General features: G+C 32.5%; 1 protein-coding gene across 1 annotated transcript; it reads left to right on the top strand.

The window, feature by feature from the left end:
- Nucleotides 1-1,889: 1,889 nt before the first annotated feature.
- Nucleotides 1,890-19,985, top strand: LOC134685628 (nose resistant to fluoxetine protein 6-like). Its single transcript, XM_063545551.1, has 15 exons — nucleotides 1,890-2,451; nucleotides 4,545-4,696; nucleotides 5,098-5,188; nucleotides 5,868-5,961; nucleotides 6,971-7,209; nucleotides 8,300-8,473; nucleotides 9,025-9,121; nucleotides 10,348-10,440; nucleotides 12,002-12,167; nucleotides 13,185-13,264; nucleotides 14,087-14,191; nucleotides 15,940-16,066; nucleotides 16,506-16,692; nucleotides 17,586-17,728; nucleotides 19,737-19,985. Exons 1-15 carry the CDS (start codon nucleotides 1,989-1,991, stop codon nucleotides 19,866-19,868), a joined length of 2,343 nt encoding a protein of 780 aa, XP_063401621.1. The 5' UTR covers nucleotides 1,890-1,988; the 3' UTR covers nucleotides 19,869-19,985.
- The last annotated feature ends 461 nt before the right edge of the window (nucleotides 19,986-20,446 follow it).

The raw sequence follows: 20,446 nt of genomic DNA, 5'->3' as shown, positions 1-20,446 counted from the left end.
CGACTTACGGGGAGGTCTGGCTTGCAGGTGTAGTCACTTCGATGACCATTTATGCGTTTGTTGAATGGCTGTCTCGCCTATATACTGCATGCCACATCGACATTGAAGAAGGTATACATATAGTATATAGATATACATGTAGGAACATATGGTGAGATTCCCAATGAGAAAACTCTCCATCCAAGTAACAGTTAATAAAAGTAAACCATTATGGGTCAAGGTACGGCCTTCAACACGGAGCTTTGGCTCACACCGAACATCAAGCTAGCTATATATAAAGGGCCCCAACAATTACTAGTGAAAACCATTCAAACGGGAAAAACAACGGTCTTATCTATATTATACATAAAACGAGAAACACTTATGAACCACATAGAAAGACGACAACCACTGAACATGTTCATATAACTAACAATTTGGGATGTATGAACACCGTGCTATGGGGTCACAAAAACTTCACCCTTTATAAAAGGAAAAGTAACAATAGGGAACGAATAATTATGGTAGTTGTTATCAGTAATTTTAGTATAGAGTTTCCGGTAAGAAATTGAAGTATCTAAAGCTGAAAACGCCAGTTATTGCTGTTTGTAATAACCTAAATAAAGTAAAAGAAGTTTGATAAATATCGGGAGTATATAGTTTGAGAATTCTTGATTATCTAATATTGGCCTTTAACTAACCCCCAAAACATTTCACTTGTTGACTTAAGTTTATAGAAATCATGTTACAGTTGTTTGGACCGAAATAATATAAATATTTTAATTTTAAATGGTTCTTACAAAAGTGTAATACTAGAATTTATTATTGGAGCTTTACTGTTATAGAGATTTTAAAAAATATACATGTATATAACAATGAGCAATACTGTTACTTTAAAATATATTATGTATTAAGCAGGAATATAAGTAATTATAATATACAATTTGGGGAAAATGTATTGACCAATTAAGAAAAAAACAAAAATATCGACCTCAGAGGAAAATTAAAAATACATAATGTCTTACCAAATAGTGCTCCCCTTACAGGACATTAGGTAAGCCAATATGAGGGATACTAAGTTAAAAAAATGTTAACTTAGAAAATTGATACCACAAATATGCAATAAAGATGCAACGTTGAAAAACAAAAGATAACAACTGTCATATTCTTGACTTGGATATGCACAGGCATTATCTGATGACAATGGTAGATATAGATATAGCTCGCTAAACCTCGCAAATTTATGACAGTCGCATAAAATTTGTAATGCTAAAATATATAAGCGTAATAAAATAACCAATTCAAGTGAGATTGGTTTACATGTACGTGTTGTGGATACTAGTATCATCAAATAACAAACAAAAACATATATCAGAATTAGAAGTAAAGATCAATTTCACCCACAAAAAGACTTCTAAAAATGTATGTGCCTGTCCCAAGCCAGGAGCCTGTAATTCAGTGGTTGTCGTTTAGTTGTTTTTCGTTCACATGTTACAGTCAAAACTTGTAAAAATACTTTAATATGTATTATTTTGCTGTTTCTTAAACTGATAATTAATCCTTATATAATGATATACTAGTATAATGTGTTGCAATCATCTTGGACCTGCAGTTGGTACAATAACAAATGTATATTTACAATCGGGTGTACAAACAAACAACAAAACAAAGTTTTAAAATGTTTTTATTTATTATGACACCGAGAAAGAAAAACATGGAGGAAATGCCTTCAATCTCTTATATTATTTTTCATAGCCTATTTGATAAGTATTACGGCATGCATGGTTTGGAAAAAAATAATCTCTTTGAAACATCGTGATCATAATCTCCTGTTAAGCAAGGTCACTGACTGTGTGTACACGTGACCTTGCTAATTATAATGGTGAATTCATCCATAACGTATAATGTTTACGCTGACCGTTAAATATTTCATAAATAGGTTAACCATTTTTAAAACACATGTGTTTATGATGCTTTAACATATGAAAGGAGAATAAAAATTCATGTAGATGCTTACTATGAAATATCTTGGATTTACATGCATTCTGCTGTTGCTTTTAAACGATTGTTCTGCGAATAACGACACAACAAAACTAAGTTTAGCAGATATAGTTAAAAATGTGGCTCTTGCATTCAAGAAAATAAAGAATAACAACGATACTGTACCCATTACAGATGATATAACGGACAATTACGATGATATGTTGACCAATGTCAGGTCTGCTTTTGAAGCAGTGAATAAAGTCGAGAATGTGTCGGAATTTATTCAAACAAACGCACAATTAAATGATGTGTTAGCGAAGTTTGATGTGCAAGAAATCTTATCATCAATTACAAACAATGCAAATGTCATAGATCTCAGCAATTTAATGAAAAAGAATGATCCATCAAACAAAAGTTCTTCGAGATGTTTAAATGATACCAGTAGCATTGTTCCTGGAGTGGAAAAATCGAAAGATTGGGCCTTACGAAGTGAGTAGTACATTTTGTCAAGATGTAACCTACTTTTTAGATATTTTTATATTTCATTGAATATCTATCAATGTTTATATACAAATGTATATACTCTTTTTTTTTATTTGATGAAAAACTATAAGAGAAGTCGGGGAGGTTATTTATGTGAAGGGGAGTCGACGGCCGTATGACAATACGACATGATGAAAATGAATGTTCTGCAACGTAAACTGCAGGAAACAATTGTGTACAAAAGCGAGAATTAACTTTGGTACGACGAAGCCGTGGAAAAAAATAAGCATGCGTAGCAACAGATAAAAAATGAATAGTCAATCCGCAAAAAAATGTTCCTCCCTAACCCAAGAATATGTTCGTTCCCTTATCTTAAAAGCAGTATATAATATGGTGGCAACCAGATTTTAGTTCAACTAAGCCGCGCGTAATTCTCGTCAAGATGCAATTCACGCCAGAGTTCCCGGCGAGCCTTTGTGAATCAATATTAAAATGTAATGCTGTATCTTCCACAGCATGGACAATACTGTATTACTAAAATCAGGAAAATAAACAACTTTGGTAATGAAAAATTACAGTTTGCCTTTTTTACCCCTCATTGCCATTTACAGTCACGGCTGTGATGATATTCCATATCGTATAGGAATGTAATCCAATTTGCCCAAATATTTTAGAGAAATAGATTGACGTAGTATATAAGTTGTGCAAAAGAAGAAGGGGAAACCCAGGTTGACCATGTGGTTTATCAACCTTATAAATGAAACATAACATATGATAATAAAGAGATGTGGACCAAATACTTATTGACAAGAATATATAAAAAAAGAAGATGTGGTATGATTGCCAATGAGACAACTATCCACAAAAGACCAAAATGACACAAACATTAACAACTATAGGTCACCGTACGGCCTTCAACAATGAGCAAAGGCCCCGACAAGACAATGTAAAACAATTCAAACGAGAAAACTAACGGCCTTATTTATGTAAAAAAAATGAACGAAAAACAAATATGTAACACATAAACAAACGACAACCACGGAATTACAGGCTCATGATAAACTACCATATGCACCGTACTGCTTTAGACAATTGTAAAACTTATATCGTATGGTGTGCAAGAAGAAACTACCGCGAGATGAAATACTACGAACACGTTTTTAAAAGAGAACACTTTGCAAAAAAATGTAACATTAGGGATGTACTTAGGTGAGGTTTTGGAATTTGTGTCAAATGTTCGGACTCCTTGGTGTTTTTCCATACAATACAATACAAAATATTTTGCCCCATAACACCCAATTATTTTTTTTCATATAAGACTTAATAGCTCATGAAAGGTCACTTACCAAAATTTTAGAAGATTCTTAATTTTTTTTCTTTTGTTTTGAGACCTAATAATACCAATGCAAATATAAGGTAAAAGTCCGCGTCAGCCTTTTCCCGCCATATTTTAAATCTCAAATATCTTGAAAAAGAGGTCCATGATTTATCAATATTTTTCGCTTATTTTGATGCTCTACCAGCTTATAGTATCAATTTTAACTTCTTAATTTATTTATTTTCACCTAACCTCACCTAAGTACATCCTTAAAGCGAAAAATATAAAGTAGGATAGATACGCCACTATTTTTCTCCTAAAATTGCAAAAATGGTAAAATTGACCAAGCTATTCAAAATAGATATGTCAATTTCATTAAGATGCAGATATACTATGTGCACTCACTTACAATTAGAAAAGTTCATCCTATTAATATATATAATAATTATATTATAATGACGTAAAAACTGAAATGTCGAATTTGCATATTTGACCTGAAATTTCGATTTCACTTGTAGTTTATTGTCAAAAAATATATATCTTGACCCCAGATCTAATAAACATAATTAGAAAAGTTAAAGGTTTATTTTCCTTTCATAAAATAAAGATAGATAATCGGGGGAAAAAGGGGGGTATGTCTAAATAAGACAGCATATTAATACCACATCGAAACCGAAACGGTGTTCAAAACATACAATATTGTCTTTGCCATATGTTTAGCTCTATATCGCCTTCAAAGTTTCGACATTGGTTTCGATGATGTTCTTTTTTGTTATTTTAGTGATTGATGCTAATGGAAAGCCTCCATCGGGACTGTTGAACTTTATTTTAACCTGGGAAGGAGATTATGAAGAATGTCTTCGTATTACAGCCGAAACGTTTAAAGGACAATACTGTCTAGGTTCTTTTTTGATCACAGGAATTCCAAACCCGGTAAAACATACTACTAACCAAATTATTTACAACATGTCCGAGTCAATGAAATGATTTTTTCTTTTCTTTTTTTCTTTTTTTTCTGCTTTTGCTTAATAATTTCATTTTGCATCATTCATTGATATATTTCTATAATGCATATACATTTTGTAGTCATTCTATCTACTTGTTCTGAATTTTGTTTTATTTGTAATACTAAGAAGTATATCGGACTGGTTACTAAGATCATTGGGATGATTTGTTTATGTAAAACAGGACAAGTAATTTAAACATAGTATCTTAAAAACTTGCCTAAATGTGAAAAACATTTGAAATTCGTGCTTATTTTTTTAATATAAAGGAAGGATGGAGCTGAAATGAATTTGTCATTTATTCTATTTATTGTAATTTCTATATTTTAGGTAACACAAGCGGATGGAGTATCAGTTAAAATTGGAATGTGTATACCTGATACTTGTACGAAAGAAGAAGAACTTGTTATGTTAAATGCAGGTATATTATATTGTACACAAAGTACAAAATATGTTCATAGTTGTAAACATTAATGGACGTTAGACTCTGTAGAATGACCATGAATTATTTTTATAAGTACAATATTTGATCGAAAGCAAAAAAGAGATATTTATTGATCAATTGTTGATCATGTTGATGGAATTGAAAATATTAGTCATATTGTGATTAGATAATTTGTGACTTTATTTGGGCTTTTAGTTGTTGTTTTTGGTGGGGTTTTTTTAGACTTCGACATGGTTTAAAAGCTCTAACATGACAGCAAGTTCAGACGAACCTTAGTTGTTTATCAGTCACCCAATTTTGGTAAATCAGTGGCGGATCCAGGGGGAGGGTTCCGGGGGTTGGAACCCCCTTTTTTTGGACGATCAATGCATTTGAAAGGGGACATATAGTTGGAACCCCCCCCCCCCCCTTTTTCCTGAGTTGGTAACCCCTCTTTTTCAAATGGCTGGATCCGCCACTGTAAATAGCGTTGAGGCTTAATTCATTTTAAAATGTTACAAAATCAGTAGCGTGAGAACTGCCTATGTTCACAATTACCCTTCTACTTCAAATGTGACTGTTTTAAGCCTTTTGTAGCAGCGGGTCTTTTTACCATATAAAACTTTTTTATATATAGAGTTGAAAAACTTCTTTACGATGTCAATTCTTATTTCAGTCGTCCCTAAATTGACCAACAACCGAATATATGCTTATGACTTAACGTGTCAGGAACCAGGTCGTAAACTCGATACCAGAGCTATAGCCCTAATGTAAGTATAAGTGCAAATTCAGGCCCATGTTTGGCCCTAACATGCCTAAAGAGAAATATACTGGAAATAAGAAAATAATGCAACGTTAGTTTCTATGGTAGTGATATTTAAGAAATGCTAACATCGTTATAGCAACCTTAGAGTATATATAAGAAGGTGTAATACCGTTGATCAAAAGAATTTTGGGAAACGGGCCTGGTGTGAAATAGATTTAAAGAAGCTTGTCCCTGGAAAATATTAGGATTTTAACAAACTGTTATTAAAAGAAATTTAGAAAAAAATATGGAACTAATGTTTCAACTTCCGTAAGCATGTAAGGCAAAGTTTTTTAGGTCTCTTTTGGTCATGTAGCTTTATACGTTTTTATATCTTTTACACACTTGGCTAAAAAAAGGTTCAAATGTTTGGGCATGAGCATTCCTGGTGAAGGTATCCAAAAACATGCTTCGGACGCACGAAAGTAAAATGTAAGTATTATTTTCATTTTAAAATAAGCGAATAATCTCTGCGTTTATAGTTTTTCCCGGAGTTTTCATGTATAATCTCTGCGTTTATAGTTTTTCCCTGAGTTTTCATATTAGATCATAATGTTTTATATTACTAGTATTGTACCATTAGCCTTCACCTTTAAACTACTATAACATATTATACCTTTATATCAGCAAAATAAGCGTTAACCCTTTGACTGGGTTGTGGATATATAATTATGTAACTAATCGGTAGACTGCCTAGGGACTTGTTTAGACAATTACAAGAAAATATTTGCTAAACAAAGTAAAGAAAATTACAATTTTTTAATCCTATAATTGTATTTCCAATTTGAATCCTATAATGGTATTTTCAATTTGGATCCTATAATGGTATTTCCAATTTGAATCCTGTAATGGTAGTTCCAATTTGGACGCATTTTTTCTGATTAAATTGTTGACTTACCAGTGAATGACATATTGATAGTTAAGCATTCTTGATATGTCCTATTTCTATCATTACTTAAAAATCTCTTTTTCAGTTCAGTTTGTGCTGTCTTTGTTGTTGTTATGACAATCGCAACAGTCTTTGACATAATCACAAGACAAATGTTCAAACGCAACAAGACAAGTAAATATACGGTTAATTCATCAACTAATGAAACACAAGAGACAGATGCAATAAAAGGTGAAGCCTACTCAAAAAACGCAGATATTCCTGTAGTCTTTAGTACAAAAGAACAAAGTAACAAGGAGGAAGAAAAAACAACCATTGAGCACGGTAAAGGGTATTGATATATAGATTTGGTGAACAAAATAGATAAAGTCATATTATTTGACCTTGAACATGTTGAAAACCTGTCGCACATTATATTCTATAGAATTTGAAAGGCTTATTCAGATATTGAAATTTGAAAACGTATCTCTTAGGAAAGGCTTACTGGGCATTTTAAATTTAAAAAATAAAATATCGAAAAATGAATATTGTTTTTAATGTTTGCCATAAGATAAAAGGCCATATGTACGAAAATATACTCTATAGCTCTAGTATTTTTACACAATACATTGATCTCTAAATTTTCTATATGTTTTTTTTATTTGAACACTAGTCTTTATTGATCTGAAAGTAAAAGACACTTGTTTTACCAAAATAGATCCATTAAAACCAATTACCTACTATTTAGCAACCGAGGCTGAAAATTATACCGTGTTAATGTGTCGAAAACAAGCCGTCTCCAGCATAACTTGCTATATGCACTTAAAGTTTCCATCTCCAGTCCTTCAAGAAGTATTGATATCATGATCTTTGAATTACAATTATAAAGTAAACACATTTAATTTGTCTTTATATATTTTTCACATCCGGGTGACTACACAGAAACCAATGTACACTTAGTCTACATTGACAACATACACATGACAATAAATGAAATAAATGCATTAAAACAACAGAAAATTTTACTATAAATCGGTTCGATTAGTATTTTAAATGTTTAAAACAGTTGAAGCGTCGATTGTAGTCTAATAGAATGATTGATCGATTGCTTTGGTTCACTTTTAACACTTTTTACTATTTCGTGGCGACCAGTTAATATAGGTGAGGAGAGGCAGGAGTGTGGGTAGAAAACCACAAAACTCCGGCAGGAAAACAGACATTTCTAGGTGTCAAAGATTTGAGTCGAACGCATATACTACGTGCGGGGTTTGAACTCACAATCTCAGTGATGACAGTGATGGTACAATAGTGGAATTACTTAGACCACTCGATCAACGTGGCCCTTAAAATATAATAGACACAAAATTTTATTGTTATACAAATATTAATATTTCGGAAATTGGCTTTAGAGATTTTCCTTTCTTTGCTTTAACAGGGATCCTTGGACAATTACTGTTATCCTTTTCCGTATACACAAATGGTTCCAAGATTCTAAGCACCCACCAATCAGCTGGGACTTTAACAGCTATCAATGGTATCAGATTCATTAGTATGACCTGGATAATACTGGGTCATACATTTGTCTTTGGATTTATGCAGGGGAGCGTAGGTATGAATTGTTATCAGATTCAAAAGTTTGCTATTATTTCAATAACAAAGTTAATATTTTAGATAAAACTAGCATTTGTTAACTTTCACCGTTGCTTGTCGTTTAATCGTTACAAAAACAGTTTCTTTTAAATATGGATGGTATATTTTTTATCCAATGAATTGAGCTTAAAGGATCACCACATCTGAACATCTGTCCGCTTATCTGTCAATCTGTGTTCTTTCTGTATTTCTGTCTGATATATTACAATTTGTTCCAAGAGGGAAGAGGGAAGTGAAAAAAAGTTGTTTCCTTATATATTAAGATAAACTAGATGTGTCGGAGTGACACGAATGGCCCGCTCGCAAAAGAAAAAAGCTAGAAGCCATTTTTAACAGTCCTTATAACTGTTCGTTGCGGAATGACGAAATGACGGATAAGGGTAAAACTAAATGGTCCCGACAACGTTGTTGCAGGGCTATAAAAACTTGTTCCTCTATGTTTTTAAAAAATATTACATGTAAAAAAATATTTGTTCAATTCAATTTCCAATTTATTTATTTTTACTGTAGAAAATATTGCCACGATGTTTCCAACGTATATAAAGAGGCTCTCATTTATGGCTGTCATGAATGCCCTTGTTGCTGTAGATACGTTCTTTGCGCTCAGGTAAGACAATGCCCTAGTTGCTGTAGTTACGTTCTTTGCGCTCAGGTAAGACAGGCTATCAATTATGGCTGTCATGAATGTCCTGGTGCTGTAGATACGTTCTTTGCTCTCAGGTAGGATTTTAATGCTAGTATAGATACATGTAGATGAAGTTCTAGACTATTGATTCAGACAAAATATTCTGTGCGAGTATTAAGTTTGCTTTGTGTTTTAAGCTGTGGCTTTGTCTTTGTTTTGCAGGCACATTTTTATTTCCAGTGACCATTTAAGGAATCGCCCATTTTGTCACAGAAAAATTGAAATATACTGGATATGTATGGTTTATATGCAGTCAACTTAATGGTATGCCGTTGTCCGTATTTTCGGCAGTCCGTTTTATTTCTATTTTTGTCCGAGTGTTACTGGTCTTTAATGTTGTTGTTAACTTAACAGTTTGATTGCTAGATATATTTGATCTTTCAAAACTAAAAGTACAAACAACTTCCTTTCAAATGTTACGAGCTTTCATATGTATTAAAATTGAAGAAGATAACCAAAATCCCATAAGGAAATAAACGCTCGAAGAGTCAATTTCGTGATGGCGTAAAGCATCTAAATTGTAGAAATATTTCTTTTTGGATATATCAATAATGATTATTTGTATGAAGGTGTAACGTTTCAGATCAATTTTGAATAGAAGGAATCTTCAAAAATCCGAACTGACAAAAACCCAGTTGATATCACCAAACTGACAAGTAGCCTAATTGATATCACCAAACTGACAAATAACCTAATTGATATCACCAAACTGACAAATAACCTAATTGATATCACCAAACTGACAAATAACCTAATTCATATCACTGACAAATAACCTAATTGATATCACCAAACTCACAAATAACCTAATTGATATCACCAAACTGACAAGTAACCTAACTGATATCACCAAGCTGACAAATAACCTAATTGATATCACCATGCTGACAAATAACCTAATTGATATCACCAAACTGACAAATAACCTAGTTCATATCACCAAACTGACAAATAACCTAATTCATATCACCAAACTGACAAATAACCTAATTGATATCACCAAAATGTAATACTGGTTATTCTGATTTCGATGCTTGGGAAATGGTCATTTTAAAAAATTACGGAAGGGGGCATGGAGCTTATTGTTGTTTTATCCTGATTGTTTAAATATATTAAAGTATGTTATAGAATTTCATGTTATATTTCAGTGGTCTTCTTTTAACCTATTTAACTCTGAAACAGATGAAGAAAAGCAAAGGAAAGATTAACTGGTTCCTATTCTATTTTCATCGGTTTTGGAGGTTGGTAGGAAAATGATAACAGGGAAAGAAGTAAATGAGTATTTTTAATTAAAGGGAAATGATGAACATATAATTATTACTATCATAAGCTATACTTCACGTGACAACTGAATTTCTGAAATCAAGTCATAAGCGACATTAAAATATGCAATATAATCAGAACCGACTTATACATTGTATTTTGAAAATGCCTTAAGTATATAACTAACATGCTAGAAACATATGTGTTTCTTTCTTTTCCCTACGCAAAATGACAAGTACAATGCTGTCTTAAATTATGATTAATATGTATAAACATCATATAATAAGATTTGTAGAATTTTCTGTTGGAGTTAATTTCTTAATGCTTATGATAAATAATAAAGTAAGACTTCGGTTTGCCTGCTTACTTTTTTTGTATAAAGGTTTATACATCGTTGTCAATTTAATGGAATTTTATGCGTCTTTCATACATGTAGAGGTTTAGCTAGCTATAAAACCAGGTTAAATCCACCATTCTCTGCATAAGAAAATGCCTGTACCAAGGCAGGAATATGACAGTTGTTATCCATTCGTTTGAGGTGTTTGAGCTTTTGATTTGCCACGGACTACGGACTTTCCGTTTTGAATTTCCCTCGGAGTTCGGTAATTTTGTTATTTTACTTTTTGCTAACGCATTATGATTAAGATTGACATCTGCAAACAATATAAATAAGCAGTTTAACCTGTATATCTTATATTTAGATTCCTAACTTCCAGGATAATATCCAATCAAATTTAAGTATAATGTAGACATGTTTATCTCCGCTTATTTATATTGTTTGCAGAAGTCAATCTTGATTACAATGCTCGAGCAAACTTTTATACAAACGAAGCATGCAAACCAACCAAAGTTTTAGTCTACAAGCATTAGGAAATAAGCTCTAATTGTTCATGCAGCCTTTGCTTCCTTATATGTTTTTTTAATTTCAAAAATCAGTTTGACATCATCTACTATTAGTACATACAAATACCTTTCAGGGAATAGGTAGAATGGCTGAACCTTGACATAAGGTTCAAAGTTTTACGGACCCTTTTATTTAAGATATCTGAAATACAAGTGTATTTCATGATTTTCCATAACTAGAACTTAAGGATGAACTAAGGTGAAATTCTAAAAATCTAGAATTCAAAATTGATACCTAAAGTCGGAAGAACATTAGTTAAGGAACAAATAAGCTAAAAATATTAATAGGTTATGGAACACCTTTTCGAGATATTTGATTTTTCTAAATGGCTGGAAAAGGCTGACTTGAACTTTTACCTTATATTTGCATCGGTAAATTTTGGGTCTCAGATCGAAGGAAAAGATATCTAGAATCTATTTAAATTTTGGTAAATGACCTTTTATGAGTTATTTAGTCTTTTAGGAAAAGCAAAATGGGTGTTATGGGGCAAAATATTTAACCCTGCATTGAAGGAAAAGAACCAAGGAGTCTAAACATCTGACACAATTTCATGAGCATCACCTAAGTACATCCTTAATTATATATTTTCATAATATTTTTTGAAATGTTCTGTTTACTTTACTTTTTCTTATTAGATTGACCCCTCCCTACATGTTGATTATGGGGATTTACATAGCAGTATTTCCGTACATTGGAAACGGACCTTTCTGGCCCAAGGATGGCTTCGAGAAAAACTACTGTAAAAACACGTGGTGGTGGAATCTATTATACATTAATAACTTCAAACCAGTTAAGGAAGAGGTTAGTATACATTTCTGCAAGAGTATACTATAAAAGGGACACTAGCTGTCAAATTCATGTTCACCGATTTGACTACAATTCTCATATTCGACTTATAACATACTAAACCGTAACTATATCCAAATAAAAAAAAGCCTAAAATAAACAATATTAACGATGCATATACTCGAAATAATGTATCAGCATTTCGTATGTATTCTTGTTTAGACTCCATCTAATTAACCATCGAGATGACCTTCCGATGAATGTCGACAGTTATATAACCCGTTGTAAACATAAATATAGTTATAAATAGATAGCGTACTCGTGCAATTGGATTTTTCTAGGTCTGTTGGATTTCAGATTATAGGTTAAACAATATGTTAATAATCGATTTTACCTGTATAAGAATGAGTATTTGTAGATCGAATCAGTCAATCAAAATGGTTTACCCTTGTTTCACTTCCAGTGTTGACATTCTTTTCCATTTACTAGCTGAACACGCCTAATGCATGCGTAGCCCATCTCTAGGTAAGAGGTTCAATTGAATATGGATTTATTAGGTCGAATTATTCACTTGCAAGTGATTAATTCATTAGCAATGTTTCTTTGCTTATTTTGACAAAACTGAAACCAAACTGGATGCTTAAAGCGAATTTTAATATCACTACTTCACTGTCATTAAAATTGAACAAAACAAATCATATTTTTTTTTCTTCTATATATCGTAGCTAGTGCTCATTTAAGATTGTTTTGTGAAGAGCCACTGTTATTAAATCTGCACATGAGTATAACATGATTAATATTTATACTCTTCTTTATCACATTGTTTTATTTACAAACAGTTGTAATTAGATCCATATTCCTGTTTTGTTTCGCTTTTTTTGTTTTGATTCGAATGGTATAAGAATATTAATAAAAAGTTCCTGAAACACATGTACAATTTCAAGACCCAAATATGAATACAAAATATATACTCGCAATCATTCATAAACATTTGTCCTCTCTGTTAATACAGGTTTATTTATATATTTGTAGTGTTTTGCCTGGACCTGGTATTTAGCTAATGATATGCAGTTTTATGTAATCAGTCCAATCATTATCCTACCTCTTTACTTGTAAGTACTATACGTTGTAAAATAAAGATGTTGACCGTACTTATATGCTGGATATAAACAATGACATTTGTAATGATGATGATGATGATGACGACGACAACTACGATGACGATGATGATCCTACTTTGTACTAGACCGACATGCTGATTATGTATATTACGTGCTAGTTCATTAGATTACAGTCCGCAGGTAGACACGTTCCAAGCCGACCAGTCTTTGCTCTTATTCCTATATATGTCGAGTGCTTTGCAGAGAAGCAGCATATACAAGTTTTATAATGTTCGGTTTAACTTACCTGTAGCACTTGAGGCAAGCACTCTTCGTCGAATTCACCGAGCCAATTTGTTTCTTGTCGAACAGTTTAAAAACAAATATCATCTGCTTTGTATTTATTTGCAGTGTTCTCATTCGCGTCGTTTCTTATCCTATAAATAGATATAAGAAGATGTGGCATGAGTGCAATGAGACAACTCTCCATCCAACAATTAAGAACAAAGATATAATAAACATGTGAAAGCTCTCTCACAGGCAAACAACCCATAATTGAAAAATGTAAGGGCATACACCATAACCACGGGGACATAGTCTACTACATCCACACAGCATGAGCAACAAATCCTGCAGTAAATAGATATAAGAAGATGTGGTATGAGTGCCAATGAGACAACTCTCCATCCAGTTCCAATCCTATAAGAATGTTTTCTAAAGTGTGAATTTACTTGACATTTTGTCAACGTCTATATGTGCCTACTAGTATATATGTTTTTATAACCTCATATAAGGGTTTACCCAATTATCTTGCTTTTTAATTTGTATATTTAGTTCGAAGATAGCAGGCACAATTGTTATAAGCATCTTTTTGCTTGCAACATCAATAACATCAGGGATTGTATCTAAGCATTTTGAACTAGGAGTTTCCACATTTGGGTAAGTTGTATATGAATACTGTAAAAGAAATTACAATTTAATTGTTTTTCAAGACGATGCTCTATAGTTCTCATATAATATACTTGATATATAAAATTTCCAAATCATAGGGTATAACATTAAATTAAAGTGGTTTTTTTTTATTTACATTGTGCCTTTGCAGAATTGTTATAAATAGGCTTAGTTTCATTCATTATGTTCTATGTTTTTATGTCCCCACATTAGGCAGCAGGGCATTAAGTGTTACCCTTGACCGTCCGTCCCATTTTCGTTTCCGTACTCTAACTTCGGTTTACCTCATGTAAATTTTATGAAATTCATACACAATGCTAAGAACTAAAATTTGCAGGCATTTTTCGAATTTTGGAAGCGATTCACCCACTGTTATAGAGTAAAGCCCCTTTGAAACTTGGAAAATTGCAATTATGTTATTTCCGCACTCTAACTAAAGTTTGCCTCACCCAAATTTTATAAAACTCATAAACAATGCTTATAACTACAAATCGCTGACAGGATTCGAATTTAGGCAGTGAGTCATTTGGTCATTTACCGTTCTAGAGTTATTCCCCTTTTTAACTAGGAAAATTGCAAATTTTGATCTGGGGAATTCGTGTCCTCAGATACATTTTCCTTTTATTTATTTTTTCAATCTTAGAGAAATAAACTCATCATAGATACCAGGACTGAATTTAGTATATACGCCAGACACGCGTTTCCTCAACAAAAGACTCATCAGTGACGCTCGAATCCCAAAAAAGTTAATAAGGCCAAATAAAGTACGAATTTGAAGAGCATTTAGGACCAAAATTCCTAAAAGTTTTGCCAAATACAGCTCAGATAATCTATGCCTGAAGTAGAAAAGCCTTAGTTTTTCAAAAAATTCAAAAATTTGTAAACAGTAAATTATAAATATAACCATCTTAATGAAAGTATTCTGTGCTTACGTGTCATCTATATAGAATCATTGTATAGTCTCAGTACATACAGATTTTGGTGTTTTTAAAAGACAACATTAGATGGTATAGATATGTATTCTGTAAATAAGTGATTGTCAGTGTTTCATACTTGTTTTCGTTCATTGATTTAAGCAAAAACAGTCCGTAAGTTTTCTCGTTTGAATTGTTCGATATTTTATAGATAAAGTCGGGGACTTTAGTATCATAGAGCTGTATTGTATATAATTTTAGTTACTTTGAAAGAATTGAGTATAAGAAGAAGTTAAGTATTTTTCGGTAACGTAATCCCACTTTCTATTTTGTATTGATTTAATCGGTCACATTTCGACTGAAAGAGTTTTTATTGACCCTTCGATATCTTCCGCCTCTTTTATGTTTAATCACTGGTTAATTCACCATTTTCTACATCAGAAAATGTATGTACTAAGTCAGGAATATGACAGTTGTTTTCCATTCGTTTGATGTGTTTAAGTTTTTGATTTTGCCATTAAATACCGGACTTTCCGTTTTGAATTTTCCTTGGAGTTTGGGAATTTTGTTCCTTTACTCTTTATTACATTTATAGTGCTCAGCTAAATTGGGTGAAATGGCAAAATGTGTTTTTTAATATGTCTCATTTATAACATTTCTAAGAAATTTAGATCTGCGTCTTTTCTGAGAGAACGAAGGAGTCAAAGTTAGTATGTCAAATATACCTGGGAATTGTCTTTATTATTCATACTTTGTTTATTTATAGATGCATTTAAATATTTTCTTGCAAAATTGGATTGTTAGTACTGCTTTTGTTTTTAGAAAAAATGGTGGCGCACATTTTGACGAATACTATCAGAAACCGTATTGTCGAATGGGACCTTATCTTCTAGGCATGTACACAGGTTATCTCCTGTATAAATGCAACTGTAAATGTCGTATTAACAGGGTAAGAGTTTTTACATGTACGTTAATAATTCTTATTCAAGTGGTTCGCTGGTTATTCTTTAATGACTATTGCGAGCTCATATTATGTAGCTGTCATATTGTGATTGTTGTCATTGTTGAAGACCAATTGGACAATAATATTTATTCCCCTTGGGCTGCCATGTATAGTTAATACAGAATAATATTTAAAAACTCACGGGATAGCGGCGTTTCATTGAATAAAAAGATTGATCTAAAGTTACATCATGTGTTCCCACTAATTGTTTTTAATTATGACAAATAAGAGTCATTACAATAAAAAAAAGAATAGTAAATTTCTACAAGTAGTCTCTTGCACATGTACAGGATATTTAAAATTACCCATTTGTCGATTATACTGCTAAGGAATTGGTCGTCCCGAAGACGATCCACTTATCATCCAATTAAATGTTTTGTTACAGTACCTGAACTTCTTGCTGTGGATAGTATTTTCCATAATTGCTGTTCTGGTACTGTATGGAGTGTATGGAAACTACAACGATAATCCAATGTCTGAAGATGTTACTGCTCTTTACAACGCGGTCCACAGATCTGCATGGGGTGCTGCCATCTGTTGGGTAATATTTGCGTGTGCTACGGGAAATGGTGGTGAGTACTTTTGCTATGTGTGATATTGTGATTAGTTTGTGCGGAGGCTTCTTCCAACATATAAAGCGTGTAGAATAAATTGTTAAGCAAATTTGAAAAGCATATTTTTTACAGATTATTTTTTTGAAGTGGAAGATATCGAAAGAACATTCAAAACAAATAGGGCGAAGAAAAATTGACAACGCCATGGCAAAAAATGAAAAGACGAACAAAAATTTTATAGTGATTTAGATTATATTTAAAGTTGCCAGTTGTAACCCAATATTTGACATTTTTCACCTATTTTTTTCTGTATTTTGCTCACACATTGTTGTAAATGTATTGGAATTCTATGCGACTTTCATACAAGTGAGAGGTTTAGCTAGCTATGAAACCAGGTTGTCCACCATTTGCTATGTAAGGAAATGCCTGTGCCAAGTCAGGAATATGACAGTTGTTTTCCATTCGTTCAATGTAGCTGAGCTTTTGATTTTGCAATTTCGTAAAGGACTTTCCGTTTTGAATTTCCCTTTTAGTTTGGTATTTTTTTCTTTTCTGCTCTACATGTTACCCCTGTCGTGTTGCTCAAGCAAGTACAAATCTGGTGATTAGTCTCATTGGGTGATGTCACAAGTGAGTTGATATGACGGGATTATGGTCACGACAATTGTTAAATACATTTTATAGTAAAAATGCACGTCATCCATCTAAGCTGAAATGTTTTACGATAAACAGTCTCAAGATAGCAATATATATGTGAGATGTGCAGCTTTCTTTTTTTTAAAGAAATAACGCCTGTGAACAAGGTGTTTATCATTGCAAGTCAGCTATAGTTGTTTAGCCATGTGACACAAGGAACTATACTCATTATGTCAAACAAATCTGTTTCTTGTCATCTATGTTTATTTTCGTAGGCTTTATCAATACTGTACTCTCCTGGAAGATGTTTATACCCTTTAGTAGACTGACGTTTTGTGCCTATCTTTTACATCCCGTGGTACAGTTTTACTATTATGGATCCAAGAAGAAGATGACATATTGGGATGACCACCAGACGGTAATTCTTTTTAACATGAAATCACTCTCCTTCATGCTCTAAATTCTTTTTTTTTCTATGATTTTCGTTTTTGTGATATTTTTTTTAAATTAAGGTGAAAGTAGTATACTGATGTTCAAATTTAGTAAATCGATTAAAAGCAGACAAATGAAGGTAACACAACGAAAACTAAAGGAATCACAAAAGGAGCTAGACCGGGTGCATCGATATATTAAGCTAAAATTAATTAAACAAACTGATGTAAACAGATTACCATGATTAATTCATATTCGATAGCACAAAAGATAAGTAAATATACTCATCATAGATACCAGGATTAAATTGTGTATTTACGCCAGACACTCGTTTCGTCTACAAAAGACTCACCAGTGACGCTCGAATCCAAAAAAGATACCAACAGGATAATCAAACTCAAACATGTAAATTGAAGTCAACCTGATAATACCATGACAAAAATATCGACAAAAAGACACTAAAATCTACAAGAAAAAACAATAAATATTTATTGAAGGTACCAAGCTTATAATTTGGTACGCTAGACGCGCGTTTCGTCTACTCATTATTGACTATAAAATAAAAAATAGTTAGAAAGCCAAACAAGTATGTAGTTAAAACTGACGAGCGAGCACCATAAACTCTACCACGAACGGATTTCAGGTGCTCTGGATGGGTTAGCAGATCCTGCTCGACAGATTATACAACTTATAACCAAAGAATGTAGATCATTTCACCTTTGCGCACTATTAACTTCTGTAAAAATAGGATTGAAAATTGTATGATATCTAAAGAAGGTTTATCGTTAATAGAGATGTATTCCATTCTTCTACCAAGAGGTATAGCTCTAATATCTAGCTATATTGAATTCTTTTCAATCTCCTACAATGTGCATATCGAGCGATGTGTTTAAAAGTTATACTTGAAGAGTTTGTCAGTATCCGTGAGAAGCAGTCTTTCCAAACATATATGTCACAGATGGACAGGTGGTATTTTTTTTGTATTTACGTCCATCAAATGCTTATAACGATTTGCATCCTGCTTTTTCGTGGCACGACCAACCCATTGGCGCTGGATAAGCGTATCCTTCCTTATCAAATTTGTTCACATTAGGAGCCCAGTAGTCAGCACTTTGGTGTTGACATGAATAATAATTATATGGTCATTTTAATAAATTTTCTGTTTAATAAAAAAACTTTTAATTTTTCGAAAAACTAAGGATTTTCTTACCCCAGGAGTAGATTACCTAAGCCGTATTTGGCACAACTTTTTGGAATTTTGGGTCCTCAATGCTCTTCAACTTTGTATTTATTTGGCTTTTTTAACTATTTTGATATGAGCGTCACTGATGAGTCTTATGTAGACGAAACGCGCGTCTGGTGTATAAAATTATAATCCTGGTACTATTGATAACTATTTATGGGCTCTTTTTGCTCAATCTTAAGTTTGTTCTGTATGGTGTTTTATGGACTGCTGTATGTCTGTTAGTCTTTTTCTCTTTTGTCCATGGTATTATTTGTTTATAATAAATCTATGGATTTCGATTGCCTCCATAGTTTCTTCTCTGTTTCTAAACGGAATTTAATGAATTTAGCTAGTATTAAATGTAGATTGGAGATTTTTGGTAACCCCAGTTAAAGTTATTTTCGACGTGTGTAAGTGAGTGCTTGTTGGTTGATCTTATTAATTTTTATCTAGTTAATATCACCTAACATAGCGTATTTACTCATAACTTATTTTATTGCATGAGATGTAAGCAATCTGTGCTATTACATGTAGATATGCAAGTTGAACACGATATACAATAAATAGTAAAACTGTAGAATGGCGACACACGTGCATTATTTGCTCAGTCTTTAGTTTTCTATGTTGTATGAAGGGTACTTTTGTTTTTCTGTTGGTCTTGTTTTTTGTCATGACGTTGTCGATTTATGTTCGACTTCTGAGTTTGAATGTCCCTCTGGTATCTTTCGCCTATCTTTAACAATTTACTTACAGAGTTTTTATATTTTAGATATATGAGTTTCTTGCACACGTGGTATTGTCATTTGCGGTTGCATTTATCGCCTCACTTGCATTTGAATCACCAATGATGGGGCTAGAAAAGGTCATTTTCAGACGAGAAAGGAAGAAACGTGCACTTTAATCCTACGCTGTTACATTGTAAATACGTTTTACCACATATGAGTACATTTTGCATATACAAACGTTTTATACATTTTGATATACATACATATATATGACTGATTTTCAATATTTTTAACTGTGAATTTTTTAATCGTTTATTTGTTTTTTTAAACAATGCTTTAATAAACATACTTAAAAAGCAAATCTTCTTTTGAAAATATGCAGTTGAATATAACTAACAGTTTCATTTTCTTGTGTGATAAACCTGCAAACTTGTCATGTTTAAGTGCCATGTCAAAAAAAAGGAAAAAACAAAAAACAACAACAATACATTTAAAACTAAACATGTAGCAACATGAACTCCAACAAAAACCGTGTGTGATCTCAGGTGCTCTGAAAGGGTAAGTATGTACCAAACCCTTTGTAAAGTCGTATTCAATAAGTCACATTCGAGGTATATTGTGTCGTATTATAATGTGTTCCTTGTGTGTGAGCCCATTGAATGGAAATAAAACATCGATTTCTTCTTTTACAACTTGTAGTTTGTTGTGTCCTTCTAACTTCAAAACTTTACTCTGATCTATGTTCTTGTATAAT

This window comes from Mytilus trossulus, chromosome 9 (genome assembly GCF_036588685.1).
Source record: "Mytilus trossulus isolate FHL-02 chromosome 9, PNRI_Mtr1.1.1.hap1, whole genome shotgun sequence".
NCBI lineage: Eukaryota > Metazoa > Mollusca > Bivalvia > Mytilida > Mytilidae > Mytilus > Mytilus trossulus.
The sequence above is the reverse complement of the archived record's forward strand: the minus strand, read 5'-3'. Positions and strand labels throughout refer to the sequence as shown.